This window comes from Ovis canadensis, chromosome 12 (genome assembly GCF_042477335.2).
Source record: "Ovis canadensis isolate MfBH-ARS-UI-01 breed Bighorn chromosome 12, ARS-UI_OviCan_v2, whole genome shotgun sequence".
NCBI lineage: Eukaryota > Metazoa > Chordata > Mammalia > Artiodactyla > Bovidae > Ovis > Ovis canadensis.
In genome coordinates, this window is record NC_091256.1 from 50,453,583 (window position 1) to 50,478,400 (window position 24,818).

The window sequence follows — 24,818 nt, forward strand, 5'->3', positions numbered from 1 at the left end:
TGAGTCAAGGTTAAGAGATCAATTCTGTGATCTTTGGCAACAAAACTGGACATATTATCCAGGGTTCTAGCATTTGAGCTGTAGATAAGTAACAGAGCCTGCATTTGGTAGAGAGAAGTGACTTTACATGCACACACATACACAAATTCTTACTCTCCATGTCCCTACTGTATGCCTTCTGCTTACAGAAAAGTCATGAGACAGCTTGATGTGTTATTATTTTTTTAATAAATAGAAACCACACCACTTCATTTGTTACAGAGAAAAATGAGAGGCAATAATTCGAGAGCCCCAGGAAGCTTTTTCATCCATAAGATAACAGAAAGGATAATCACCTTCACTGCCCAAGACTTTTGTTAACATTTTCTTTTGATCTCTATCTCCCACCCACATGAGCATGCCACTTCCAGAATGGAACTCTGCCTTCAAATCTTCTACTAGTTGGAAGGCTGGTCTATCAGCTTGTCTTAGTAACGGAATGGAGGTCCCCAACTCAGCTGAGAAACCTGGACAAATCTTCTTTGATTTCAGCCTCATCCCAAGGCCCATGAATATTTTCTTTAAAAAGCTGCAGGCGAATGAGGTAGAAAGGGCAGAGACACGAGATGGAAACCAGCAGAAGGGCAAAGAGTATGGCTCCCACAGCACTGATGGACAGCAGGCCTCCTAAGGCTGAGAATGCAAAGAGCAGTGTGACCCCCACATAGCTGCGGGGCGTACATGCCTTCAGTTTCTTTTGTAACATAGGCCACAGGGCAAAAATCTGGATGGCAAATGTCACCATGATGAAGGCATGGAGGGATCGGGGCAGGCGGGAGGCAAGGCAGACAGAAGCAAAGATGGCCATGTTCAAGGACAGTGTGCTGGATACAATGGCAGCATTGGCACCATAGTCAAAGAAGATGAGGTGACCTAACAGCATGAAGACTGCCATGGCATAGATGGTGTCAGTGCTGACCGATTCTGTCAGGGTCTTCAGCACCGGCGAAAAGCCATATGTGAAAGTAATGAAGACTAGGGCACTCTTCAAGTCAGCCCACCGGGTCCGCCCACTCTTCCTCCGTCCTTCACCTCCGTCAATGAGATCAAACAAAACATAGCCAATCAGTGAAGAAGCCAGGCCGGTCCCAAAAAGCCACTGAGGGGCCAGAAGACCCTCATCCATATACCACCAGATAACCACAAAAACACAGACACTACACAGCTGCTGTATCACCACACTGGACTCAAACACCACAGCCCAATATTGGTATTTCCGGGCATAGATGTTTTTCCGGAGCTCTTCGAGGAACCTCCGATCCACGTAGTTATCTGGAAAGGGCTGTCGCTCATACAAGACCTTCTGCCACCTGACCTCTTTGGTGTTAGCTACAGGCTGGGCACACATTATCCTTTCGCTCATACTCAGGCGACTTCAATCTCCCTTGCAGAAGTCCATGTGGTTCTTGTTCTTTATAAAGTTTTGGAGTAAGACTTCTCTGGAAATTCCATGCTGAGTTGTGGTTGATATTGTACTGACCTTCCCTTGCTATCAAAGGCAGCAACCCAGGCTAGGCCTACAGTAGATGAGTTTGTTCTCTGAGGCAGGACAATGCAGGTAAGTTCCTACAAAAAGAGAGACTATGAATCTATGAAAGGTCAAGGGTAGGACTGAGCTAAAATCAAATCAACTTGGTTTGTTAGAAGCCTGAACAAAATATACGTGGTGGCCGTCTTATACTATAAATATGAAAATTTCATTTCAGATTTTACACTGTAATTCTTTTTCAGCTGTCACTTATCCAGTGCCTACTATGTCCTGAGCCTTTGAAGCTTCTTCCATTTAATCTCCACAACCTTGCCAAGTTAGTGTCAGTCCCACTGTATCTAGTAAAACAGCTGAGATTCAAAGTGTATGCTTTACTTCAGTTCAAGCTAACAGTGGTAAACAGTGGAGCCAGATTCAAACCAAAGTTTTGCCCAAAAGCCTGTACCTCTAAACCAGTTCTTAACTCAGGGGTTCACACACCCCTGAGGTCTATGGATGATCTTCAAGACCGTTCAAAAACCCTCCCTGTTAATGCATATTTGTTGCTGTGATTTACTAGAATCCAAGTTTTTATTGGGTTCTCAAAGGCATCTGTTACTTAGAAAAAGTAGAAAAGAAGAAAGTTACCGGTCTATAGAGAAAGGTAAACCTCACAGCACGGAAAGATACGAGCTCTATGGTTTGTTTAACCAAAAGCAAAGATTCAAGATTCTTAATCCCTTAACTGAGCTCAACATCCTTTAAAGAGCTATCATCCTACTTATAAACGGCGAAACTCGGGAGGATCGAAGATAATGATCCCCTTTCCACAAAGGGAAAATTAAGTCAAAAATACCAAGGTCATCCAGCAAGTCTGAGAAGAAAATTCTTATTGCCCCACCTTATTTCTTCCAAGGGGACCACGGTAGGGTCCGAGGCGCCGAAAAGGGCAACTCCCACCCAAAGGGTGGGGGACAGGGCCGGGTGGAGTGTCCCCGGGAGCACCCCACTCCCCCTCCTGGGCCTGCCCCGCCCGCCGCCGCCGCCGCCGCCGCCGCCGCCGCCCTTCACCCGCATCGGGCCTGCGGGAGACGGCGGAGGAGGCCCGGAAACACTGACTCCCAATCGGAACCCACCTGCCCGCGAGGTCCTAGGGGTGCGCGGCCGGGGAAGGGCGGCCGCCCGCCTCCTTCCCCATCCGGGGCGCCGGGGTCGCGTCGATGGCTGAGCACTTCCGGGGCCGCCCCAACCTCCGCGGCTAGAGCGCCCTTTCTCAGCCGGTGAGGCCGCGATGTCGCTGCTGCCTCCTCCTGGCCACTTAAGAGGAACTTCCAGTTCCTCTCACAAGGGGGAATGCTCTGAGCCAGGAAAGCTGATCTTCAACAGCGAGGCCCGGAATGTGGCATCGCAAGCCAGGCTGGAAGAAGAAAGGTTATAAGCGCGACTTGATTGAGCTATTGTGAAGTCAAGCCCTCAGCTAGGGACATCCCATGCATCCGTGCAACCACTGGACACATACGCAATAAATATCTACAGGTATCATGCACTGTTTCAGGTGCTAGTGATACAGCAGTGAACAGAAGAGACAAGAATTCCTCCCAAGAGACGATGTCCTCCTCTCATGGAAGACAAAACGGAGGCTCAGAGAGGTTGTGATCTGTCCAAGGGCACACACTTGGAAAGTGGATTAACCTAGATCAACATCCCATTGTCTGTCGCTTGGAAGTGCAGTTCTTTCCTCTGCCTCCTGGAAGGGGTGAGGGTGGAGGGCCCTGTGACTGAAAACAGCCAGACACTTGGAATGGGAGACTGCTAGCATTCAGCTGAGGTTGTGGAAATACAAGAGGATGCATGAACAGATGGGAGTAATGGAGGAGCAAAGGGAGACAGGACAGAAGATGTAGTGGACACATAAGTCAGAAAACCTAAATCCACTTACTGTCCGTGTGACTCAGCAAATCACACTGACTAAGCTTTGATTTCTTCATCTGTAAATGGAGATAACACTGTTTCCTCTTGGCTACTTAATGGGAGAGTCAATGGGGTCAGATACGAAACATAAAAATTGTGAAGTGCTGACCGATGTATAGCTGCTGTTAGCCTACTTTCATCATCCTAATGATGGAAAAGGCCAAGTGAAATACATTCTGCAAAATGATCTCTTTCCATTTTTCCCTCTAGGTGTCTGTTCCAAGATTTGACAAGATTCCCTGGTTTAGTGAGGCCAGCTTCATGAACAAGCCATTAGTGCTCAGCCTCCCCAAAAGGTAAAAGCCCAACCACTGAGAGCAAAGATTTCAAGCAAGGTCTCATGGAAGATGATTTCTTAAGGATTAGGGACAGCCATCTGAGGGGCATAGCTGGTCGCTTAAGAGGCTAAGTCAAGTGCTTAAAAACCAGAAAGGAGAACTTGCCCAGTAATCCAGTGGTTAAGATGATGCCTTCCAATGAAGCGGGTGCATGTTGGATCCCTGGTTGGGGAACTGAGATCCCACATGCCCCAGGGTGCCACCTAATTTTTTTTTTTTAATTAACAGCAACAAAATGGAAAGGGCCATGGTTTCTAACACAAAAGTGAGCCCTGAGAATTGGCCTGGCTAGTGTTCTTGCCTGGAGAATCCCAGGGATGGGGGAGCCTGGTGGGCTGCCGTCTATGGGGTTGCACAGAGTCGGACACGACTGAAGCGACTTAGCAGCAGCAGCAGCAGAGGAGATAAGACCTCAATTAACTTCCTTCTGTTCCACTACCACTTAGCAATACAAGAAAATTTTGCCCATGGACACTGCCTTTCAAAACAATTCCATCCTCTTCATCATCTTACCCTGTCTCCCTGCTTTAATTTGAACGTTTTAAATTTTAACCATTAAAGTCTAGAATCATAAATTCTTATCTTCATAGAGTAGCAACTTCCTGTATTTTAACTTTGTTTGAGACAATCTCCTCCAATCTCACCAGTCCTGCCCTTTCAAACAAATGCCTGTGGAACATGTGTCTATCCTTTAAAACTGGGGGATTTCATGTGTAGGGAGTTGCCACTTGAAATAACTGAGTTCACTCATTCCTCCCCCATTTCTGATCCCCAGGTGTGATCCCCAGGTCTTATACTCTCTGAAAGGGGAAATAAAAGGAAGGCTGAGTGTGAGGTTAATGTCAGGGTGAATGGGAAAAACCAGGGAAGACTAGGAGAGGGCAGTCCAGGAGCTAAGTTTATAGGTACACTATAGGTGAGAAATTGGCTCCCTGGCATGTAAGGTCATTTGCTGGAAAGATAATGCTCTCTGAAAGAGCCTTTCCTCCTTTTGGTAACTGTCATGTACCCTCTTGTCCGTGGATAAATGACTCTGCATGATAAATATTCCCTCCACATCCCATTTTAATAACATACACCTTTGCTTCATCTGCTGCCCTTCTTAGAAACCACATTCTCAGTAAGCAGCTAGACAGTTTTGTATATTCTCAAAAGCACCTGTAAAGTGCTTGTTGTTCGGTGGTTTGTTTTTTTTTTTTCTCATAACTTGGAATATATCTAAACTCTAGCTAATGTCTTAATATAAAGCAGGCAATCTGAGATTGAATAAACCCAAAGGCTTGTTGACTAAATAAAAACACCAATGACTTAGTTCTTATTAAGAGTTGTTAGCAGTTCAGGGATCAGCATGAGTACTGACAGTTTAGTACCTTTTAATTGGGGGCAGGGTACAAACTCACATGACAGTGGTAGATGGTCAGCACACATGAGTAGAGCTGGCCGAAGGGAACTATAATGAAGGGGAGATCACCCCCCTTCAGGAGAGGAACAGTCAGCCTCTACCCTGGTCAATGCTGCCTGCAGGTATGTGACCCCGTCTATTTCCAACGGTAGCAGAAACGTGGATTTCCATGTGAAATGGGTAGTGTCTGACATCTAACTAGGGTAACATCCTGCTATCCCATCCCACCCCACACCTCTTAGACCTCCTCCTGCAGCCATGAGCAAAGCATCCCTGTGCATGGCTCTCTCACCCCCAGCTCCCTTTTGCCTTGATTGTACAAGCCTTTGGTGGGAGGTAGGAAGGGAGCACTGGAGTAGGCAATGGCAACCCACTCCAGTATTCTTGCCTGGAAAATCCCACGGACAGAGGAGCCTGGCGGGCTACAATCCATGAGCTTGCAAAGAGTTGGACATGACTGAGTGGCTGAGCATGCCCACAGGGAGCAGGGATATGAAAAAGGCAGACCGAGAACACAACTGGGCACTCTCACGGCCTGTTCAGTTTCACAGATGGGTCCTGGGGTGTCCCAGGGGCCAGCCAGCTGGGGAGAGAAAGAGTAGTTTTTCCATGCAGCCAGCCATGCTTGAGCCAGTTGCAAAGAGAAATAAGTTGATATGGTATGGAGCTCTGCCCATGTCTGTTCTGGGAGGATTTCTCAATACCTCTGAAGAGAAATGGTGCTTATCTACCTCACAAGAACTCTAAGATGACTAGACAGCACCTGTGAGGTGCCCTACCTTCAGAAGCACAAGATAGGAATGGAAAGTCTTTTGAAAGGATTCTTCAAGTCTCAACAGTTCCTAAGGATTGGAAACCCCTTCTCTGGCCATAGCTTGGAGTTCCAAGCTGTTTATTTCTGGAAAAAAACCCTTTTCTAGGAACTTGGTTGGGAAGTTCTGAATGTGCTTTAAGTATTACTGAGCTTTGGACAAGGAGTTCCAACACAAAACAGTCTGAAAAAGAGAAAGGAAACTTCAGTGAAATCCACTCAGAGCACCCCTAACTGCGAGTTCTGGATACACATCTGCAGGCTTGGAGGAGGTGAGACCCGGTTCTGAGGGTCACTGCCCACAGACCCCTTCCTTCTAGGAGGTCTCTCTCTCAGGTCAGCCTGACTGTGCTGAAGCCACATCCATCATTTGTCTCAAAAGCTCTCACGTCACACTGTGGTCCTGTTTGTTTAACATTCTTGGGCGCCAAAGCAGTTCTAAAGGGGCCTCTGATCTCTCCTGGTCAGCATTCGGGTATAAGTTCAAGGCAAGCTGTTCACACGTCAAAGACAGAGGTGGTGAAGGAGCTGGATCAAACCCACTTCCCCACTCTCCCAGAGCAATGGTGGGGGAAATAAAACAATAAATGCCTCATGAACACCATGTGCATGACTTTGTCATAAATGAACAATGGACAATGAAATACTTCCTTACAAAAGAGGAGAGGTGTTCTTGGCAGAACTACCAGCATTCCATGTGAGTTTCCATTTCTCAGAGGCCAGGGAAGGCCCAAGGCTGCACACACAGGCTGCTTATGAGGCCCAGGCCCCCTGCACACCTTGGCTTCTTACAGTGTAATTAAACAACCCACAGTGGCCAGCAGGGTGGGTCACCCTGGGAAGAGAACTCTTGTTATTGCTGTAGCATCTCTGCCTCACCTTCTGCCTGGAACGAAGGAATGTTCCAAAGGAAGAGTATAATTGGAGGGAGATGTTCCATGGTAGGAAATGGGTAGATCATTTTAGGGTACAGGGACAGAAGCTCTGAGAAAGCAGGCCAGGCAGGAAAGGACTGCTCTTATTAAATATCAGTGGCTTGTGTGCAGGCCTTGCCAAGAAGGAGCTCTGGGGTACATTTCACCTGTTATCTTTCTGATTTTGTCAACAATTTTTTTCTTACTTTGTTTGTACACCATCCACTAACAACCTACAACTGGCATTGGTTAGTTTAAAAAAAGGGATGAACTTCTCTGGTGGTGCAGTGGTAAGAATCTGCCTGCCAATGCAAGGTGTTTGATCCCTGGCCTGGGAAGATTCCCCGTGCCACAGGGCCAGCTAAAGTCTATGTGTCACAACTACTGAGCTCACGTGCTCCAGCTACTGAAACCCACGTGCCTAGAGCCTATGCTCCAAAACAAGAGAAGCCACCACAATAAAAAGTCCACGCACCACGAGGAGGAGTAGCCCCCACTCGCCACAACTAGAGAAGGCTGGCACAAAAGCAGCGAAGATCCAGTGCAGCCAAAAATAAATTTAAAAATTTTTTAACATTAAAAAAAAAAAAAAGGAAAACTTAAAGGGCCAGAGAAGCCAGAGGGACTAAAGAGGAGAAATCTTATGGCAGCCTCAAAATGGCTGGGGCCCTCCAGGTTCAGGGTGAGAAGCAACAACTTGGGTGTCCCCCAGGTTCTCTCTGAAGTGCCCAAGGGCCTGACACATCACACGGGGCGCCTCGGTTCTAACTTACTCTTGTTTTGCCTTCTCAGATATCCTCATTCCTCTGCCACTTTTCTGGTTGCATCCAAGAAGGATATGAATTTGCCAATTTTGTTCCAAGTTCCAGATGTCTTATCTAAGGTACTCAATTATTTTTTAATCAAAAAGAAACCCGAGGCTATAAATAGTTCCAGGATGACAGAATATGAATACAAAGGGTATCATATCTCCCTAACACAGCCGTGAGTCTGGATCATCCTCAGTGTTCAGCAGAGATTTGTTAAAGGAAGTGAGTGAACACTGCCTGCCCCTGTCCCATCCTGTCCTGAGTATCTTAAGGCTCCCATGCACTAGAACTAAGAATAAAGGCATCAGGTTACAATTATCAAAAAGGGAACCCCCACCCCCCACCCCCCCCACCCCCCACCCCCCCCCCACCCCGACACACACACCAAAAAAAAAAAAAAAAATTCATATTGAAGGGCCTTCCCTGAGACCTTCAGGGACTGCTGCTCAGCCTGTGCCCAGAACCAGTCCGCCTTTCTGGAGTCTCTAACCCCTTCCCCCCACCACCATGAAGCCCTCTGTCTCCCACCTAAGACCCCCTAAACCCAGGGGATTTCACATTAAGAACTCCACACCAATCCTTCACCTTGCGGAAGCCTGCCACGACTGGCTGCTGGGGGACACTGCGGGGGTTGAGTTCCCATATGAGGGGTGCTGGTGCAGCGAGCACCCGCCCCAGGTGGAGAAAGAGCATTCCAGGGGATGTGGGCAGTGTCTCCACCTGAAAAATCCCAAGTCACTCTCCCAGGGCTGCTAAAGGCGGCACGCTAAGCGCTTGGCACAGTGCCCTTGGGTCAGGGGATGAACGCTTCCAGGGCCCTCGCGTTATGTGGTTGAAAGAGATGAGTGAGTCAGATGCCACTCACACAGATGAGGGGGCGGACGGGCCAGGCACCCAACCGCGGACTCAGAGAAAGAGCAAAGTCCTGGAGAGGAGGTGGGGGAAAGGTCACCTGCGGCCTGGGGGAGGGGCGAGGGAGGCTGCGAGAAGCAGCGGCACCTGCGCTGGATCTGGAAGATATCATTTCCACCCGAGGAGGAAGGGCCGGGGCTGGGGCTGGCCAAGACTTGGAGCCTGGGCTCGCCGCCAGAGCATCCAGGGATCCCGCCGGCGGCAGCGCGGGCCCGGGGTGGGAGGGGCCCGAGGAGGCGGGCGGACCCCGCCCGGGCACGAAGGTGTCGTTCCAGGTCTACAAGCACGGGAGTGGCGGGTCAGGGCTGTGCTTGAGAGTCAAGCACGAATCCCCCCAACACCTTAGGCTGGACGGGCAAGTAGGTAAGAAAGGGACGGAGGGCCCTGAGCGGAGACGGCGTTGACCCCTTGTTTGCTGCAGTGCCAGCAAGAAGCCTTCCAGTCAGTCAGTCTCTGCAGTTGTTCCTGAGACAGGCTCTCCGCTGCCACCGAGCGCCTCCTCTTCGCGGGTGTGCCCTGGGCCTCAGCGCACCGTGTCATCCTTAGGCGCTAAGGCTCTGCGGAGAGGGAGGAAAGCATCGTGAGACACAGGCCTGGTTTAGGATTTCGCGGCTCCAATACTCTTATGTGGCCACTAGATGGAAGCCAAGAGCAACAGCTCCCGCGGCCTCCCTGCAGGCTGAGCCGGGGAGGCTGGTCTCTGAGCAGACCCGGGAGGTCACAAGCCCATCGCTCCTGCTGCGACAGGAGACTCAGGCACTTCACCCACACCTTCACCCCCACCTTGTCAGAGACTGACCCTCCACCAGTGAGCGTGTGCGCGGGTGTGTAGGCCAAACAGGTGTAGGGGAGGCAAATTTTACCTTTGCCGTCTTAGGGTTTGGGGCTGAACTAGGGATTTAAAGGGACAGCTTAATGGGAGAAAATTTTATTTACTATAAGTTTTATGTGAAACAGGAGCCTTCATAAGGAAATGAAGACCCAAAGTAGCAAAATCTGAATGTTTTTATAGTAGGTGTCAAAAAAGGCAGTTGTGCAAGAGTAACTAAACTGAGGAGGCTGAAGGAGGAGAACAGTTCTTTTGGCTTCATTTCTTGTCCTTGACGATAAGCACGTTACTTTTCTTCTGGTATTAGGACATCTTGTATATGCGATTTTATCTCCTTTTGGGAAGAAAAGGAGGAGGTTAGAGCACTTTTCTTGCCCGTGCTGTTTTTACAGAGCATCTTAGCTCAAAACAAGGCTTAGGCCAATGTGGCCGGTTTGGGGAGGCATAGTCTGGCACCCTTCTTAGGGCGCTGGCATCTGTGGGGCATGGCGGGCACCTCATGTCAGATCTGAATCCAGCGCCCAGAGTCAGTGGCGAGCCTGAGGCCCGCATGTGTGTGCTTCTCCTCTCTAGAGAGAAGCTGTCTTCTGTCTCATGGGAGTGGAATGTACTGTCCCTCTCTTCCTTCCTCCTCCACACCAGGCACCTGTCAGGAGGCTGTGGTAGCCCTGAGATCCTGTCCGCAGGGCGCAGGTGCAAAGGTCCTGCCACCTGGCTCCCTTCCTCCTCATCATCACGGGTCAAAAGGCATCGCTTTGAACATCCGCATTCCAGGTGGCCTTTGCTGCCCAGGAGCAGTCCGGGCAGGGCCGAGTGTGCGTGTCTGGAGCAGGACGCCTGAGTGCATCACCATAGAGACAGAACCAGAGGCGCAGAGACAGAAAGACAGGGAGAGGGAGACAGACAGCAAGAGAGCAGAAGCCAGACACACAGAAGGGTCAGGGGACAGCACGCACCAGAAAGGAAACAAAAAGGGAGGCTGGAGCTCACAGAAAAGAAAAACAAAATGAAGACCGAGAAATGAGGCCTGAACGTGTCCCCACTCAAACACCTGTGGAGCAGCTCTTTACCAGGCAGGGCTTTCACCTGCCTGTTCCAGGCCTGCACTTGACTCCTCCAGATTCCATGAGAGAAGAAAGTGACCGTGGTAATTGGGTGACTGAGGCCAGGAGGTGACTCCCGCAGAGCTCACAGCCCAGCAGAGCAAACGTGGAGGCGATCGGGGAGCCATGGTGGGAGGCCCTACAGCCTTGCCTGCGTCCTGGGTGGGCTTTGACTGAGTCCCCCCAGCGCTGCGCCATGGAGTGCAGAGTACCCCACTCCCTCCATTGCCGCCCCATCCCCGTCTGCTCTCCTTGACTGGCTTTGTTGTTCCAGTCTGACGAGTCACAGAGAAGAGGAGAACATTACCCACCACGCTGCTTTTGGCAGACTTGTGACAGAAAGCCCTCATTGACAAACACCGTCCAGCAGCAGAGATGTGGCTGGGAACACTATAGGAGGCAACTTCCCATTTTCTGAGAACTCTTATTTCTCTGTCATTGACTCTCAAGTTTTTGCAAATTCATGACCCCTCACATACGCCTCATTCCTTATTTTTGTGTTGATCAAACACATATAACCACAAATCCAAGCTTTAAAGGAAAGAACTGACCTGAAATAATGATCTAGATATAAATAATGGTCTAAATAATGAAATCAAAACCAAGTTTCATAAGTCTGGATGATAGTTACACGGCTGTTGATCATTTCGTGTATGTTTGAAATTTTTCCTAGTGAGCAGTAACAGCATTTCTTAAACTGTGTTCACTTTTGTTTTTGAGACGCTTGGTATTGTCCGAGAGCAGGGAAATGTGTAATTATGATGGGGGCTTTTTGTTTGAATATTGAATGTGGTTCTTCTACTGTTACTTTTTTGGCTTCTAAGGGCTGCGGGAATCATCATGTCCTGACATGGACACTAGGAGTTCTCTCTCCCCCTGGGAAAAAGGTAGTCTTTCTTTGACCCTTTATCCAAAGAACTTTCTGGATGACAGAAACTACATGTATGGACAGTTGGACAAATCTCTTAACCTGTCTGAGCCACAGTTTCCTCACTGTGTCCACTGAAAGGGTGGAAATAAGTGATAGTTGATGAGGTGTCTCAGTTAAGGCAGGAGTGAGCAGGAGGAAAGGAAGGCAGGTGTGGGGTGAGAAGATAGGAGGCAGGCCTGTCAGTGCCCCTCGAATCATGTTTTTGATGGATATTTTTAAATTTGCCATCTGGTGCTTACATTTTTCAGTTTTTGTTAGATGGACAGGTATGTGTCTGAAAGAGAGCAAGAGACAGAGAGAGGAAGAGAGAAGGAGAGGGAGAAAAAAATTCTTTTTTTCCCTCTAAGATTCAAGGAGGCCCAGCACTTTGGCCACAAGCCAGAGTTCAGGGGCCTCAGCAGACACTAAGCTCAGATAAGAGGCTGTTTCCAGGTGATGTGAAGCGCAGGCTTTGGCCCTGGGGGTTGGCTGAGCTCTGCATCACCTTGGCCGGACTCTCCTGGGGACAGCTGCTCGGGAAATGAGAGACCCATGGACATTTCAGAGCCTCTTTCCCTGATGGCGCTGACTCTGCAGATGACACAGCCGGGAGGCCTGTACTCAGAACCACCAGCCTGTTTATCTCCATTCCTGCTAGTATGCCAAGTGGGCATGAAGGCAATCAGGAATGAGAAGGAGAGACCGTAGAAGGAAAGGGCCTCAGTTTCAGGGCTGAGGCCCAGAAAGAACACATAATCCCAAAGAGGTTGCATTAGTGTCTTTATAGACCGGCCAGGCAGGATTGCTCATCACAGCCGCCTCCCACACTGCACAGACACCCCTCTACCCCCCAGCCCCTCACCTCCAGGCCCTTGCCCACCTCTCCAGGTGAGGAGGGATGCAGTGGCTCTTCTGGGGGCGAGGATTGGCTGACAGTGAGTCTCAGGTGGGAATACCGCCACTCTCCTGGCAGAGTGACTGAAGCCACACGTCAAAAACTGGTTCTTTCTGTCCCTAGAAAGTGTGGGCAGGATGAGAGTTAGCCTCTGGCCTTTTGGCCACAGAGACCAGCAGCAGCAGCAGCAGCAGCAGCAGCAGCAGCAAGGGGCTGGGAGTAACAGAGCGTTTCAGTGATCGCCCAGTCAAGCTTCTCAGAGCCAGGTCTGGAACCAAGCAATTTGCCTTCCAGCCTTGGCTTTTCTAAGAACTTTGTGTCCATGAATTGGTTGCACACAAACGTTTCCCTGAAGAAAGTGCTATTGCAATAATGATCTTTGCACACATCTGTCTTGTGTTTTAGAGATTTATGGACATACATGTATGCTGCTGCTGCTGCTAAGTCACTTCAGTTGTGTCCGACTCTGTGCAACCCCATACACAGTGGCCCACCAGGCTCCACCGTGCCTGGGGTTCTCTAGGCAAGAACACTGGAGTGGGTTGCCATTTCCTTCTCCAATGCGTGAAAGTGAAAAGTGAAAGCGAAGTCGCTCAGTCGTGTCCAACTCTTCGTGACCCCATGGACTGCAGCCCACCAGGCTCCTCCGTTCATGGGATTTTCCAGGCAAGAGGCTGCTGCTGCTAAGTCGCTTCAGTTGTGTCTGACTCTGTGTGACCCCATAGATGGCAGGCCACCAGGCTCCCCCGTCCCTGGGATTCTCAAGGCAAGAACACTGGAGTGGGTTGCCATTTCCTTCTCCAATGCATGAAAGTGAAGAGTTAAAGTGAAGTCACTCAGTCGTGTCTGACTCTTAGCGAGCCCATGGACTGCAGCCCACCAGGCTCCTCTGTCCATGGGATTTTCCAGGCAAGAGGCTAGTCCTGTCTATATACCTGATAGTTTAAAATGCTTACACTGACACATTCGTTCAACCAACATGTGTTGAGTGCCTACTGTGTGGCACACAGTAGGCTCTAGATTCTGGTACTACTTTGGGTCAGTGGTGATTATCAGTACTTCCTCTGAAACTTGTATTTGTCGCTGTATGTGTTTGATCAACATGAAACTGGAGGACTTAGGAGATGCAGGGTAGTTGCTCTAGTGATCACAAGCTGTCAAAACTTGGGAGTCAATGAGAAGGAAATTATAAAAAGAGTTCTCTGTGGTGAGAAGATTGAAAGTCAGCCTCTTATATATCCAAAGATGTGTGAGATACATTCTTGCTCTTAGGAGGAAACAAACATGCTAAAAAGAAAACAGAATAACAGCACAAATTGCAACAAGAGTTATACTAAATCTCTGATGGCAATCTGAGAGGCAGACACCCAGGTAAGGGAGTCAGGAGAAAGACTTTCTGAGAAAGAAACGTCTAAGCTAGATTGTACAGGATAAGGAGTTGCCAAAACCAGATCAAACAATATATATGACATGTTTTTCCCTCAGATTCCCAAGGATGACAGTCCTCACAGTGTGGGACTCAGGTCACAGGCCCAACCATCGTTAAACTAGCAAGCTCCTGCCAGGCACCTGGTATGCTTGTTGCTTGATTTGGAATGAATCCTGTGACTCCAATCCCTGCGGGCTCTAGTGTTTTCTTCTGCAGACACCAGATGTCTGCAAGAGGGGCAGAATCAACTGCAGGAAACACCAGCACCTGCTTCTAACTCTACTGAAAACGAACCTGCCGAGGACGCTCCCACCCCACCTCCACCCATCCAGGTCTTCCTCGTCCTTTCAGACCAAGCACAGATGCCACTTTCAGAAGCCTCTGCTGAGTCCTCCAGGGGGATACAGTCCATCTCTTTGCCAAAGGCCCAGAAGTACCCTTGCTTCTTCAGTGATGCCTAGCACATCCAGCCTTGAATTGCAGTTTCAGAGAGATGTCTTAGTCTCAGAACTCAAAGACATGAGGGACAGGGGGGAGAAGCCTGGGCCCCAGGAGGTCCCACGCCCAGGATATCTGGGAAGAGAAGGTAGAAGTTTGAATGGGTCCAGCAGAGCAGAGGAGTCAGCCCAGGGTCAGGGTGAGGGTTTGTGGGGGGTCCTCTCCAGCCTCTCTTCTCCCCACTCCCTCCTCCCCTACACAACTGGCCATTCCAGGCTGTCCTAACTTACCTGAAGTGGATTTGCCAGGTCTTCCTTCCAAGTCACTGCGCAGTGTTCCTAGGTTGGAACACCGCCCCCTCTCCTTGCTCGCCATCCAGCACCTACCCAAGCACTGCCTGTTCTTTCAACCCGCCTCAGAGCTTTCTCATGACACCCCACACCCACCAGGTGAGCTCAGGCCTCCTTTTGGCTCCCGGTGGCCTCAGCGTCTTTCTGCCTTCAACACTGGCATGCTTCTTGGTACCCAAACACCGGGTGCTGAGCAAGTTGCGGTCAGAAATGGTTTCTTCTTTATCTCCACATCCTCAGTACCTGGGGTTCCCTGGTGGCTCAGATGGTGAAGAATCTGCTTGTAATACAGGAGACCCAGGTTCAATCCTTGGGTTGGGAAGATCCCCTGGGAGGAAATGGCAACCCACTCCAGCATTAATGAATGGACAAACACATGAGTCTGTATTCTTCCCTGGTCTTCCTTTGGGCCAGAAACCTCTTATTCATCTTTGTGTCCCCATCTCAGCGCCCTCTACGCGGTGGAGTCACAGTGACGGTTTGTGGCTGAATGAATGGATTAAGCTGTTCCCAGTCATGCTTTCACATGCCAGCCCAGTGTGGGAATACTGTTTCTTTGAGCTGATTCTTTGAAAGTGGACTATAAACATGAAATGTATTTCAGATATTTGTCAGAAGAATCCAACATGGTGCATACTTTACAGTCCTCAGATCCCTAGTAATGCCTCACCCAAGTGTATCTCATGGAACAGTCCGGCAAAGGTCACCATAGGAGCACGCCGCAGGCACTCCCCGTGCCATGCGGGTATATTCCCCACCTTCCTGTTCTTCACACCTGGCTGGAGAGCAGGAACGCGTCAGGGCGCAGGTGGGCACACCGGCAGTGACAGATCACCGGCCAATCAAATGAGAGAAAGCCTTCAGTTTGCAATCACTGTCTGCTCGTCTCTGCGGCCCTCCTCTCCCTTGTAGCTACGCTTCCTAAGAATCTTATCTCAGGACTCTGGTGTCAGTGTGAACAGGAAAGGGGAAGAGAGAATCCCCACACGGATGCTAACCTCAAGTTGCCATCTGTTCCCTAACCAAGCTTTCACCAGCTACGCAAATGAGAAGCCTGCGTTTCAGGTGGAAATGCGCCGAAGCCCACCCTTTCCCCTTTTGGCAGAAATCGAGTCTGAAAGAAAGCATTGAGCAGATGCGGCACCACTATCCCTCTGCTGGTGGTTTCTTTGCCTCCCTCCTCTGGCGGGAGACGGGGATCAGGACCCACACACCGGCTCCAGTTCTGCCCAGGTCTTGATCGGCCTCTCGGGTGGTGCAGAAGGGCCACGTGGTAGCAGTGTATGCTTGAGAGCTGACGTCACCCCAGAGTGAAGGCCTGACAAGAGAGGATAGGATTTCAGAGAGACTAGAGAAAGCGGGTTTGCAGCAGAGAAGTCTTCTATTTGTTTTTCTCAGGCCATCGGAGGGCCTCAACTAGTCAAGATGGTGGGAGTTGTATATGAAATTTAGAAAGTGTCACCTGTGAGAGAGGAAAGCCCCTCACACTGGAAAGAGGGACCTCACTGGATTTCAGCCCCCACCCACCCTGCCCCACCCCGCCCCCTGCCAGCTGTCTGACGCCTGTGTCACTGTCTGTGGGCGCCCGAGGCCACTGTTTAGTCTGAGGCTCACCCTCTTCTGTCTAAACCCTGTCTGAGTCTAACATCCATCCTGGGCATGGCTGGGACCAGAGTGTTCATCTCTGTTTTGTGGCAGAAGTAACTTATTCCTTCCACCCCTCCACCCCTTCCCCTCTTCTTTGCCGCCCCAGGTCCTCACCTCTCTCTGTCTCTCTCTGTGTCCCTGCAGGCCGGGTGGAACCAGAATGACCCCACACTGATCAGAAACAAGCAGCTGTGCCCCACATGTCGAGATGTGAAAATGGTAGGTGAGGGGATGGCAGGTGTGGGCATGGGCATCCCCAGGGCACAGCACTACACCTTCCGCACCAAAGCCCAGCAGAGAGACCAGGATGGAGCCTGGCAGGAAGGGCCGCAGATGAGCAGCTGCTAGCCTGGGAGCACCACCACCTTACATGATTAACCTCCCCATTTGCAACAAACCACAGATGAACCGAGGCAGGTTGAACCAGAGGAGAAGAACAGAGTTGAGCTGCTTTGCTTGGACTCAGGTGACTACCCTACAGAGGTGCCGGAGGTTATGGAGCCTCTTCTCTGCCTAAACATGTCTCCAACGCAACACTCCAGCACCACAGCCATGAAACAAGCAGCTTCAGCCTGGGCATTACCATACATTCCGTCATCGCCTCAGTGGTGGTGGAGCTGGGGAGAGAATCTCTGGTACTTCCTGGCTACAGGTGGTTGTTTGTTACTGGTGGTGGGGAATGGTGGGTGGGGGGAGTTTTAGGAAAGAAAAGGCTATCAAGGGGATGTGGGCGCCTCAAGAACAAAGCTCTGACATCTGAGTTGCTAAAGAAAGAGGTGTGTTTCAGGAGGGAGGCTGTACATACTGGAGTTAAGACTTGGGTCAGTGTAGGAAGCAGGGTTAGGGGCCTTCGGAGAAAGCATCGGGCTTGGATTGAAGGTTGATTTAGTTGAATGGTTAGGTTTGGGTTTGGGAAGCATCTCTTCAATTCTGATCCTCTTTGACTCAGGGAGGAAAGTGAGGCTAGTTGTACAGAAACAGGAAAGGGGCAAGGAGTAGAAGACAAACAGGAGGCACGAGCGAGGCGCCTTTAATGAGTTCACAGTGAAAATGCTTCCAACGAGCAAGTGTTTCTCTGGGTTTATGAGTTTGTTGTGTGGGATTTGGAAATGTCACTGAAGCTACCAACAAAGGTGTACCTGGATGTTACAACCTCCATTCATGTTCTGCATAATTAGGATCACAGTGTTCAATATCAGCTTTGGCTGGGGTCTGGGAAATTGGGATTGGAATTTCTCCTGGTCCTATTTCTGGAATCACTTGTGTCTACGTTTAGAAGGCCCTGACCCCAGGCCTAAGCGGACCCTGGCCAGTTGGCTCCCTGGGGACCTCAGCAGCTGTTCTCTCTCTCAAGACCTCTCTTCTGACTTTTGCTTTTGCCCAAACCAGCCCCGAGTGGAAGCACACAGCAGGGTTTTATCATTCATTGGAACGCCCAAAGGGAGGGCCTCAGATGCAAAAGTGCCCGAGGGCCCTTCCCTAGTGCTGTCAGAACCAGGGCTCGAAGAGCCTGGGGGAAGTGAAAAGAGGTTAGAAAATACGTGTGAAGTGCTCTTGGCTCACTGTGTGCAGTAGCAGCTCCACTTCCTTGGTGGGGACCGCTTTGTCACCGAGACCCCTCCATTCATGGGGTGGAGCGGAGATGCTGGCAAGGTATAGAAAAACTCCTAGGAAATTCCCTGGTGGGCAGTGGCTGACACTGCTTCCACCACAGGAGGCGTGGGTTCAATCCCTGGGCCTGCATGCCATGGGGAACGGCCAAGAAAGGAGACTCATAAAACTAGAAGGCACTTCCTCAACTTGATGTAGGGAGTCTACCAAAACCCACAGCTAACATCAGACTTACTGAGGAAAGACTGGGTGTTTTCCCCTGAGATCAGGGACAGACCTGGATATGTACTCTTGCCTCTTCTGTTCACCATTGAGTGTTTGTTCTAGTCAGGAAAATTAAGGCAAGAAAAAGAAACTGAAATTAGAATAAAAGAAATTAAAACTATGAAAACATAAAACCATATTTCAAATGAGTGATTTTATGTATAGAAAACCTTAAGGGATCCACAGAACATTTACTAATAAATGAGTACAGCAAAGTTATGAGACACAAGATCTGTGTACAAAAAATAATTTTATTTCTAGGTAATAGCAATGAAAAATCCAAAAGTGAAATAAAGAGAACTATTCCAATTATAATAGCAGCAAAAAAATTAAAATAGGAATAAATTCAATAAGAGAAAGGAGAAAATGATATATGAATGACTCATATTAAATGCAACTCGAGTTTGCTAAGATGGTATGTTATTTCTATAACGTAGAGTACAGTTTTGGGCATTGTTATACATGAGACTTTCTTCCATAGGTGCAACCAAAAACTCTGATAATCCCAGATGATCTGAAACAATCCTTTGCAAATATTATGAATCATAGGTAAGTTAAAGATTTAAATCAGGACACAGATTTATATCTGGTTATATTCATTTGGGGACATAGGATAGTGGGTTGAGTAATAAGTAAAATGTTTAGGGAATGCTTAAGTGATGAGTTTCTTGAGTGGTTTCATTTTCTGGTTAAACTATTAATACACAGTTAGACCCAAAAAATAGTTGTTTTTACCTTTTCCCTAAACAGCTATTGAAACTAATGTGCAAACTACAATCTTCCTTTCTACCTTCATAAGACCTGTACAAGGCATAGAATAGATTTGTTTGATAACTTAGAACTAAACACAAATTTTCCATGTAGATGACCTATCTAATTCATAAGACATGAGAGATCATGCATCATTTCTCTTGGGACTGGGACAGTCTCTGGTACGTTGCAGTGACTAAAATTACTGTTAACCGTTCCTTTTGTTGTCATCTGCTGCTTTCTTACCAAGATCAAATATATCAGAAATAAAGTCAAGTCAAAGTTTGATTAGTTGGATTTCGGGGGGGTTTTCCTGCATGTTACTACCAGACAGGGAAGAAGAATTCAGTTTTCATTTTATTAAAAAACTGAAAACATGGAGTCACCCTGGATAAGGAACCGAGGTAGGTGGACTGGCCTTGCAGTAAATGGTTGAAAGGTGAGCCTGCACTGACCCTTACATATGACGAAGCCAAGAAGTGGTATGTGATCTAATGACAATTATTAACTTGTTTCCTCTACAGAGAGCAATAATGTGGGAAACTAAATGGGCCCTTTTGTAACCTAGGATGGACAGTCATTGATGTTATATTTCTCTGTATGAGTTCGGGGCCATTTACACAAACTAAGGCGTGGACTCAGATGCATCAAATCCATGCCCTGGCCCAGGTAGACATGGTGGTGGAGGAAATGGGCATTTGAATGGGACTAGCTCCAGCACGAACATTACCCACACCAACTCTGTACTTATAAATGCTCTTAGATCACAGTAAATGAAACTCTCATAGATATTCTTTACAGACTTTAAATGGAAAATTGAACTACTTAAACTCAGGAATTTCTGAGCTAAAGTTCATTCTTCTATGAAAGAGACTTTTGAAAAGCTTTGACCCAATTTATTTATCTTGTATATTTGGTACTTTAAAGAAAGTCTCAAATCCTGAGTCATTAATTTTTTAAAAAATCAAGCTCTTCTTCCTTTAAAGCTTAGAGTGATGGCTGAGCCAATCCTAAAATCATGTCGATCCCAGTATTATTAGATTGGTCTCTTTTAGTTTTTATTTTCTAGTAAAATGAAGGAAAACATCCTACTCTGTTTCAGATTTAGCTTGTGTGACTATAAAGTAAGATCCTGGTTCTGTTTGTAGCTTATAATTTCTCTCCTCACAGTCTCTAAGTATCAGTATGCATATAGGCTGATGGAATTGTCTTCATTGAAATACTTTTTAAGAGACTTTAATTATAGTCATTGTGGGAATTAAGTGATGTTTGTTGATTGGAAGGAATGAAGGAAAAAGGAAAGGGAGAAAGGAAGAGACAGAGGAAATAAGTATGAGCAGATAGATATATATTTGCTGTATTATAGTGTAGGCAGTTCTTAAACTATTGTCTTACAAATACCACCTTCTTGTTTGCCAAAAATGGGCAGTTAAAGGTATTTTTCCTTTTCTTAGTCCCAGTGAATCCTCCAATGGCAATTTAATAAAATTAACTGGCTGGATTGGCCATACTTTTAGTAGCAAAGTTAAAATAATCTTGGAAAATCTTTGTTGAAATAGATACCAAGAAATGAATGTAGAGATGTAGCTTGCCCATCCAAATTTATAGATTGGTCAATCTTTAGAAATAAAACAACTTAAAATAATGTAGAAACAGTTTGGGGCTTCCCTGATGGGTCAGTGGGTAAAGAATCTGCCTCCTAATGCAGGAGATGCCAGAGACATGGGTTCGATCCATGGGTCAGGAAGATCACCTGGAGAAGCAAATGGGAACCCACTCCAGTATTCTGCCTGGAAAATTCCATGGACAGAGGAGCCTGGTGTCTACCATCCATGGGGTTTCAAAGAGTTGGACATGACTAAGCAATTGAGCACTTTTTGGTTGAGAGTCACTTCCAATCTTAGCTTCCGGGGAAAAAAAGACAGTGGTCAAGACATTTTCTCCAAAATTGGAAGACTGTGATAAAAATTTGCTCAATTTTGCACTTGAAAGGTAGATTGTAAGTGTTACGTTTTTCTTGAGAACTGGAGGATTCTCTCCTTAATCCCTTCTATTTTCAGACTGTACATGTTCTGACAGTGAAATAAAATACTTTTTTAAATGCAGCTTTTATCAAAATCCATAAAAATATCACTTAAGTAAAAAGAGCTTCTGAAGTAGTGGTCTTTGACCAGTCATCTCACACTGCAGCCAAGTAACCTGAACACCAAGATAGCAGGTGCTGGGTTCAAGAGCCCATCTGTGTTTTAAAATTTATAAAGACACATTCCTTTCTGTCAAGCCCTAGCCAAATCACTAATGTGTATTCTTGCTTCTTCCCATCAGAATGATGAGTCTCCATCCACCAAAAGCCCAGACTGTACCCAAACGTTCTTGTGATGACATCCTAACAGGTTTGCCTTCTTTTGGAGTACTTGTAGGGGAAACATACCACCGTCATGGTAACAGAATGAAAAGTTTACTGCCTAAGATAATTTCTGAATTTTTTGAACAAATTCCCACTCTGCATCCCTTCTCTTTCACATTCTGCTTATTGACCTGCTTCGGTGGGTCCACAGCCCTCCCTTCACTCCAGCCCTCCCTGTCCCCTCTTCAGCCCTCACTTGGCCTTATCCGTGGTGTGTTCCTTCCCAGGTCCTCTCCATGCCACATTGCTCTGCCCCTTTTAAAGAGCCCCATAATCCACTTGCTGAAGAATGTCTATAGATAATTCCCTTCTCAGACAGTCCTAATAGCCCCAATGAAGGGGAGAAAGCATGTATGTCCCCACTCCGCTGGAATGGCCTTCCCAAGCCCTGAACCCTCCCTCCCACAGGCTCCTTGGAACACCTGCCTTCTCCTGGCAGCTGCCCAGTGCTATTCGTATATTCATTCACTGGTAATAGAATAAAAGGATAGCAACTCTATCTCTGGCTTCAGCATAAATCTTATCTTTTAGAGAAACCAGTGCAGGGCTGGTGAAGGAGGGGTGGCCCATTCTTTGGACTGATGTAATTTAAGGGTTTGATGCAGCAGAGGCGGTCACTTTATGTCCGTATTTTCATCTGCTCCCAGATTAACTGAAGCCGCTTTCAGTTTTTCTTTTGATACACACAGTAAGGAAAATCAAGAGCACTTTCTTTACTTCATTCTGATGGGAAAGTCTAAGCTCTGTCCTGGGAGGTTGCAGGGGAGTTAGAGCCAGAATTGAACTGAGAAGACATCAGAAAGGAAATTTAAGGACAGAAGGGGTATCTTGAAGGAGTGTCAAAAGGGAGGATCAGAGACTAAGGGGACAGCTGAGGTTAGGAAATTTCCACTCTAGTGGATCTCCAATCCCTTCTTAAGTATACAGAAATATTGGCTTCTCTTCTGCCTGTCATTTAGCCAAAGTGGACTGAAGATCCAAGAGTTAAGTGCATCCTTCATGAAAGTTCCCCCATCTGCCTGCAACCACCTCATTCTCTTGAAGCCTAGGGAATGCTGGGCGAATAAACCCATGTGAGGCTGGTTTCAGGGTTCTCTCATCAGCTGCACATTCATTCTGAGTTTCCCTAAAGCCTGGATTTTTTTCAGGTCTGCCTCACAAAAGATGAAACCTATGTGTACACACACACTCACACGTAATTACATGCCCTTCCCTAAGCAAAAATGTTTATTTTCTGATTTTACAGCACAATGTGATAAGATGCTTCTCATGAATTTATTAACCCTGGGGATATATTTTCAACTACCAATATAAGAGCTAGACTCGATGAATGTAGATCACATTAACTTCTCGATAGACATGGTTCTTGCCCACAGTGTTCATCCAAGAACCGCAGTCTTGGAGGTAGGACTTCAGGAAGTGCTTTTAGAGCTGAGGCTTGATAGATTGATAGCTGATTCCCGTTGCGACCCTTCTGAACTGAGCTTTGCTCTTGTGTATGCTTTCTGAGGTTAAAAAAAAGGTACCTAGGAACAGAGAGACCTGGGTTTAGATCCTAGCCTTGCTAGACAGGTTTACCTATCTTGTTAAAACTCTCTGGGTCTCTGTGTTCCCACTTTTAAAACCACTCCCATCCCGGAGAGCCAGACACTCAGTACCAGCAGCCTTCACTTTTGATTGACCCAGAAAAGCTGCTGACACTGCCCCAGCCCCACTGGCTTATACAGCTTAGACGTGTCCCTGTGTTGCATAGCCTGTGGACATGCTGCAAAATACCAAATGCCTGAGTCATCCCAGCAAACATCACTGCCAATAACTGCCCAGCTCATTTTGTTGATCACGACAGTAATCCCTAGTGTTTTCTGGATTCAGCTAAATTTCGTAGATCCTCAATAATTACTAGTGAGAACTAAGTAAATGGAAAGAGCCTATCTCTATTAAGTGATGGGGTTTCTTCATCTTGACTTTGGCCTTGAGTCCAGAGTTCCATAACACTCACAAGCTCTTGTCCATAAACATTGGTACAGCTGCTAACCACCTGACTTAAGTCTACCACCTGGCCTGGTCTACCACTCCACCGGGGCTAAGCTGTGACACGAAGGGTTAGGATTAAGGAGACCTGGCTTCTGATCCTTAGTTCATCATGACCCTGTACCTCGGTTTCCTCTTCATCACAGTGATGACACTGAACTGGTTTGTGATCTTCTGACATCTCTTAGCTCTCATTCACCTGGACCAGGGAGCTTTTCCAGAGAGTTCAGGACACCAGCTCCCTTAGTCATTCAGTGACTTCTGATGAGAATATGCTATTTTAGGCACTGATGTACCCTCCTTCACAATGAGTAGTCACGAAAATGTTGAATAAACCAACCATCTGTAAATAAACTGATAACCAAAGAAGAGGTCAGGATGGTAAGAGTTCTAAGGAGCCCTAAAATAAATTATTTCGTAAAATGAAGGTTCCTTTTGAAATACAAGTGCGTTTGCCCTGCTGTAGGCTTTCGTAAGATCCCATTTGTTTGTTTGAAGAGCAGAACCACACGTGTCTCTGAAAAGTCTTTTGAGGATTGTATCCTCTTTTCCCTTTAACTCATTACAGTTCCAGTCTCACGTTATCTTCATTTATAATTTAATTGGCAGTCTCTCTGAATATTTGAGTTTTGTTTCTAAACACTGTTTTCTGGCCTCTTTGACCAAGATATGTAAAAGCCCATGTGTGGTGGGGTAAGATGGTTCTGTTAGAGAGGATTTTCATGTGAATCTTGAAGCTATTTTATAAGGTTGAGAAGTCTTTGGTGACACTGGTTATTTTGAGTGTATTTTAAAAATAGAATCTAAGGAGCCCTTCTCCTTCCTTCTTGCTCTGTTCTCCAGAGAATGTTCACTACAGACTGCCCATTCTGGGCCCCAGGACAGCTGTCTTCCATGAACTGCTGTCAGATGCCTATGAAACCCTGCGGGAGACAGAACTCTCTTCCTTGCCCAGAAAAGAACCAGTGAGCAAAGCAGTGAATCAGTGAGTGGTGGGAATGCATTGCCTTCCAGATGCTGAGAGAAAGCCACCTCACCAAGCAAGTTTCTGACACTGGTGCCTTCACATCACTACCTCTCAGTATGAAGAAGGTGACTCAATTTTACCTTCCTAACCACTGTTAAAATTCTAGCTTTTACCATTATCTTCTCATTTCTCCCAAAGATAAAATAGTTTAATGGACATGATTATAAACGTGGTGATTAAAATGGAACATTTTGAGTGTCATTCATTTTCTTTTGCTAAAGAGTCTCTATAATAGACAACAGTTTTGTTTCTAAGACATGAGTTTTCTGTGAAAATCATTTCTTTCAGGACAAGGGCCAGAGATGGTTCCAGGAGGTCAGCATAGTAAGAATAAAAGAGAGAAATGGTGGTCGCCCTTCTGTCCTTATCTCAGTTAGTTAACTCAGATGACAGAGGTTACTGGATTGCAGTGACTAGTAAGTGGTAGGTAAAGTTTGTGTGTTCATATCACGTTAGGCTCATG

General features: G+C 47.3%; 2 protein-coding genes across 3 annotated transcripts; one reads left to right on the forward strand and one right to left on the reverse strand.

Annotated features, from left to right (window-relative positions):
- Positions 1-209: 209 nt before the first annotated feature.
- On the reverse strand, positions 210-2,924 carry PIGC (phosphatidylinositol glycan anchor biosynthesis class C). Of its 2 annotated transcripts, none has more exons than XM_069545662.1 (2): positions 2,644-2,924; positions 210-1,605 (listed from the first exon to the last, which is right to left on the reverse strand). In XM_069545662.1, the coding sequence occupies exon 2, from the start codon at positions 1,400-1,402 to the stop codon at positions 494-496; it is 909 nt and encodes a 302-aa protein (XP_069401763.1). In that variant the 5' UTR covers positions 1,403-1,605; positions 2,644-2,924; the 3' UTR covers positions 210-493. The 2 variants fall into 2 exon arrangements, with proteins under 2 accessions (XP_069401763.1, XP_069401764.1); XM_069545663.1 differs by having other exon boundaries at positions 2,409-2,715.
- On the forward strand, positions 2,738-24,542 carry C12H1orf105 (chromosome 12 C1orf105 homolog). Its single transcript, XM_069545664.1, has 7 exons — positions 2,738-3,043; positions 3,689-3,774; positions 7,736-7,826; positions 16,410-16,484; positions 18,622-18,689; positions 21,216-21,283; positions 24,172-24,542. Exons 2-7 carry the CDS (start codon positions 3,740-3,742, stop codon positions 24,315-24,317), a joined length of 483 nt encoding a protein of 160 aa, XP_069401765.1. The 5' UTR covers positions 2,738-3,043; positions 3,689-3,739; the 3' UTR covers positions 24,318-24,542.
- Positions 24,543-24,818: the final 276 nt, after the last annotated feature.

What these genes read in the sequence shown, in the direction of transcription:
- PIGC (XM_069545662.1), bottom strand. Translation starts at nt 1,402, where the DNA reads ATGAGCGAAAGGATAATGTGTGCCCAGCCTGTAGCTAACACCAAAGAG.
- C12H1orf105 (XM_069545664.1), top strand. Translation starts at nt 3,740, where the DNA reads ATGAACAAGCCATTAGTGCTCAGCCTCCCCAAAAG. An exon ending in GTGCTCAGCCTCCCCAAAAG is followed by an intron (nt 3,775 to 7,735) that starts GTAAAAGCCCAA and finishes TTGCCTTCTCAG; the next exon opens with ATATCCTCATTCCTCTGCCA. An exon ending in GCAAATATTATGAATCATAG is followed by an intron (nt 18,690 to 21,215) that starts GTAAGTTAAAGA and finishes TCTTCCCATCAG; the next exon opens with AATGATGAGTCTCCATCCAC.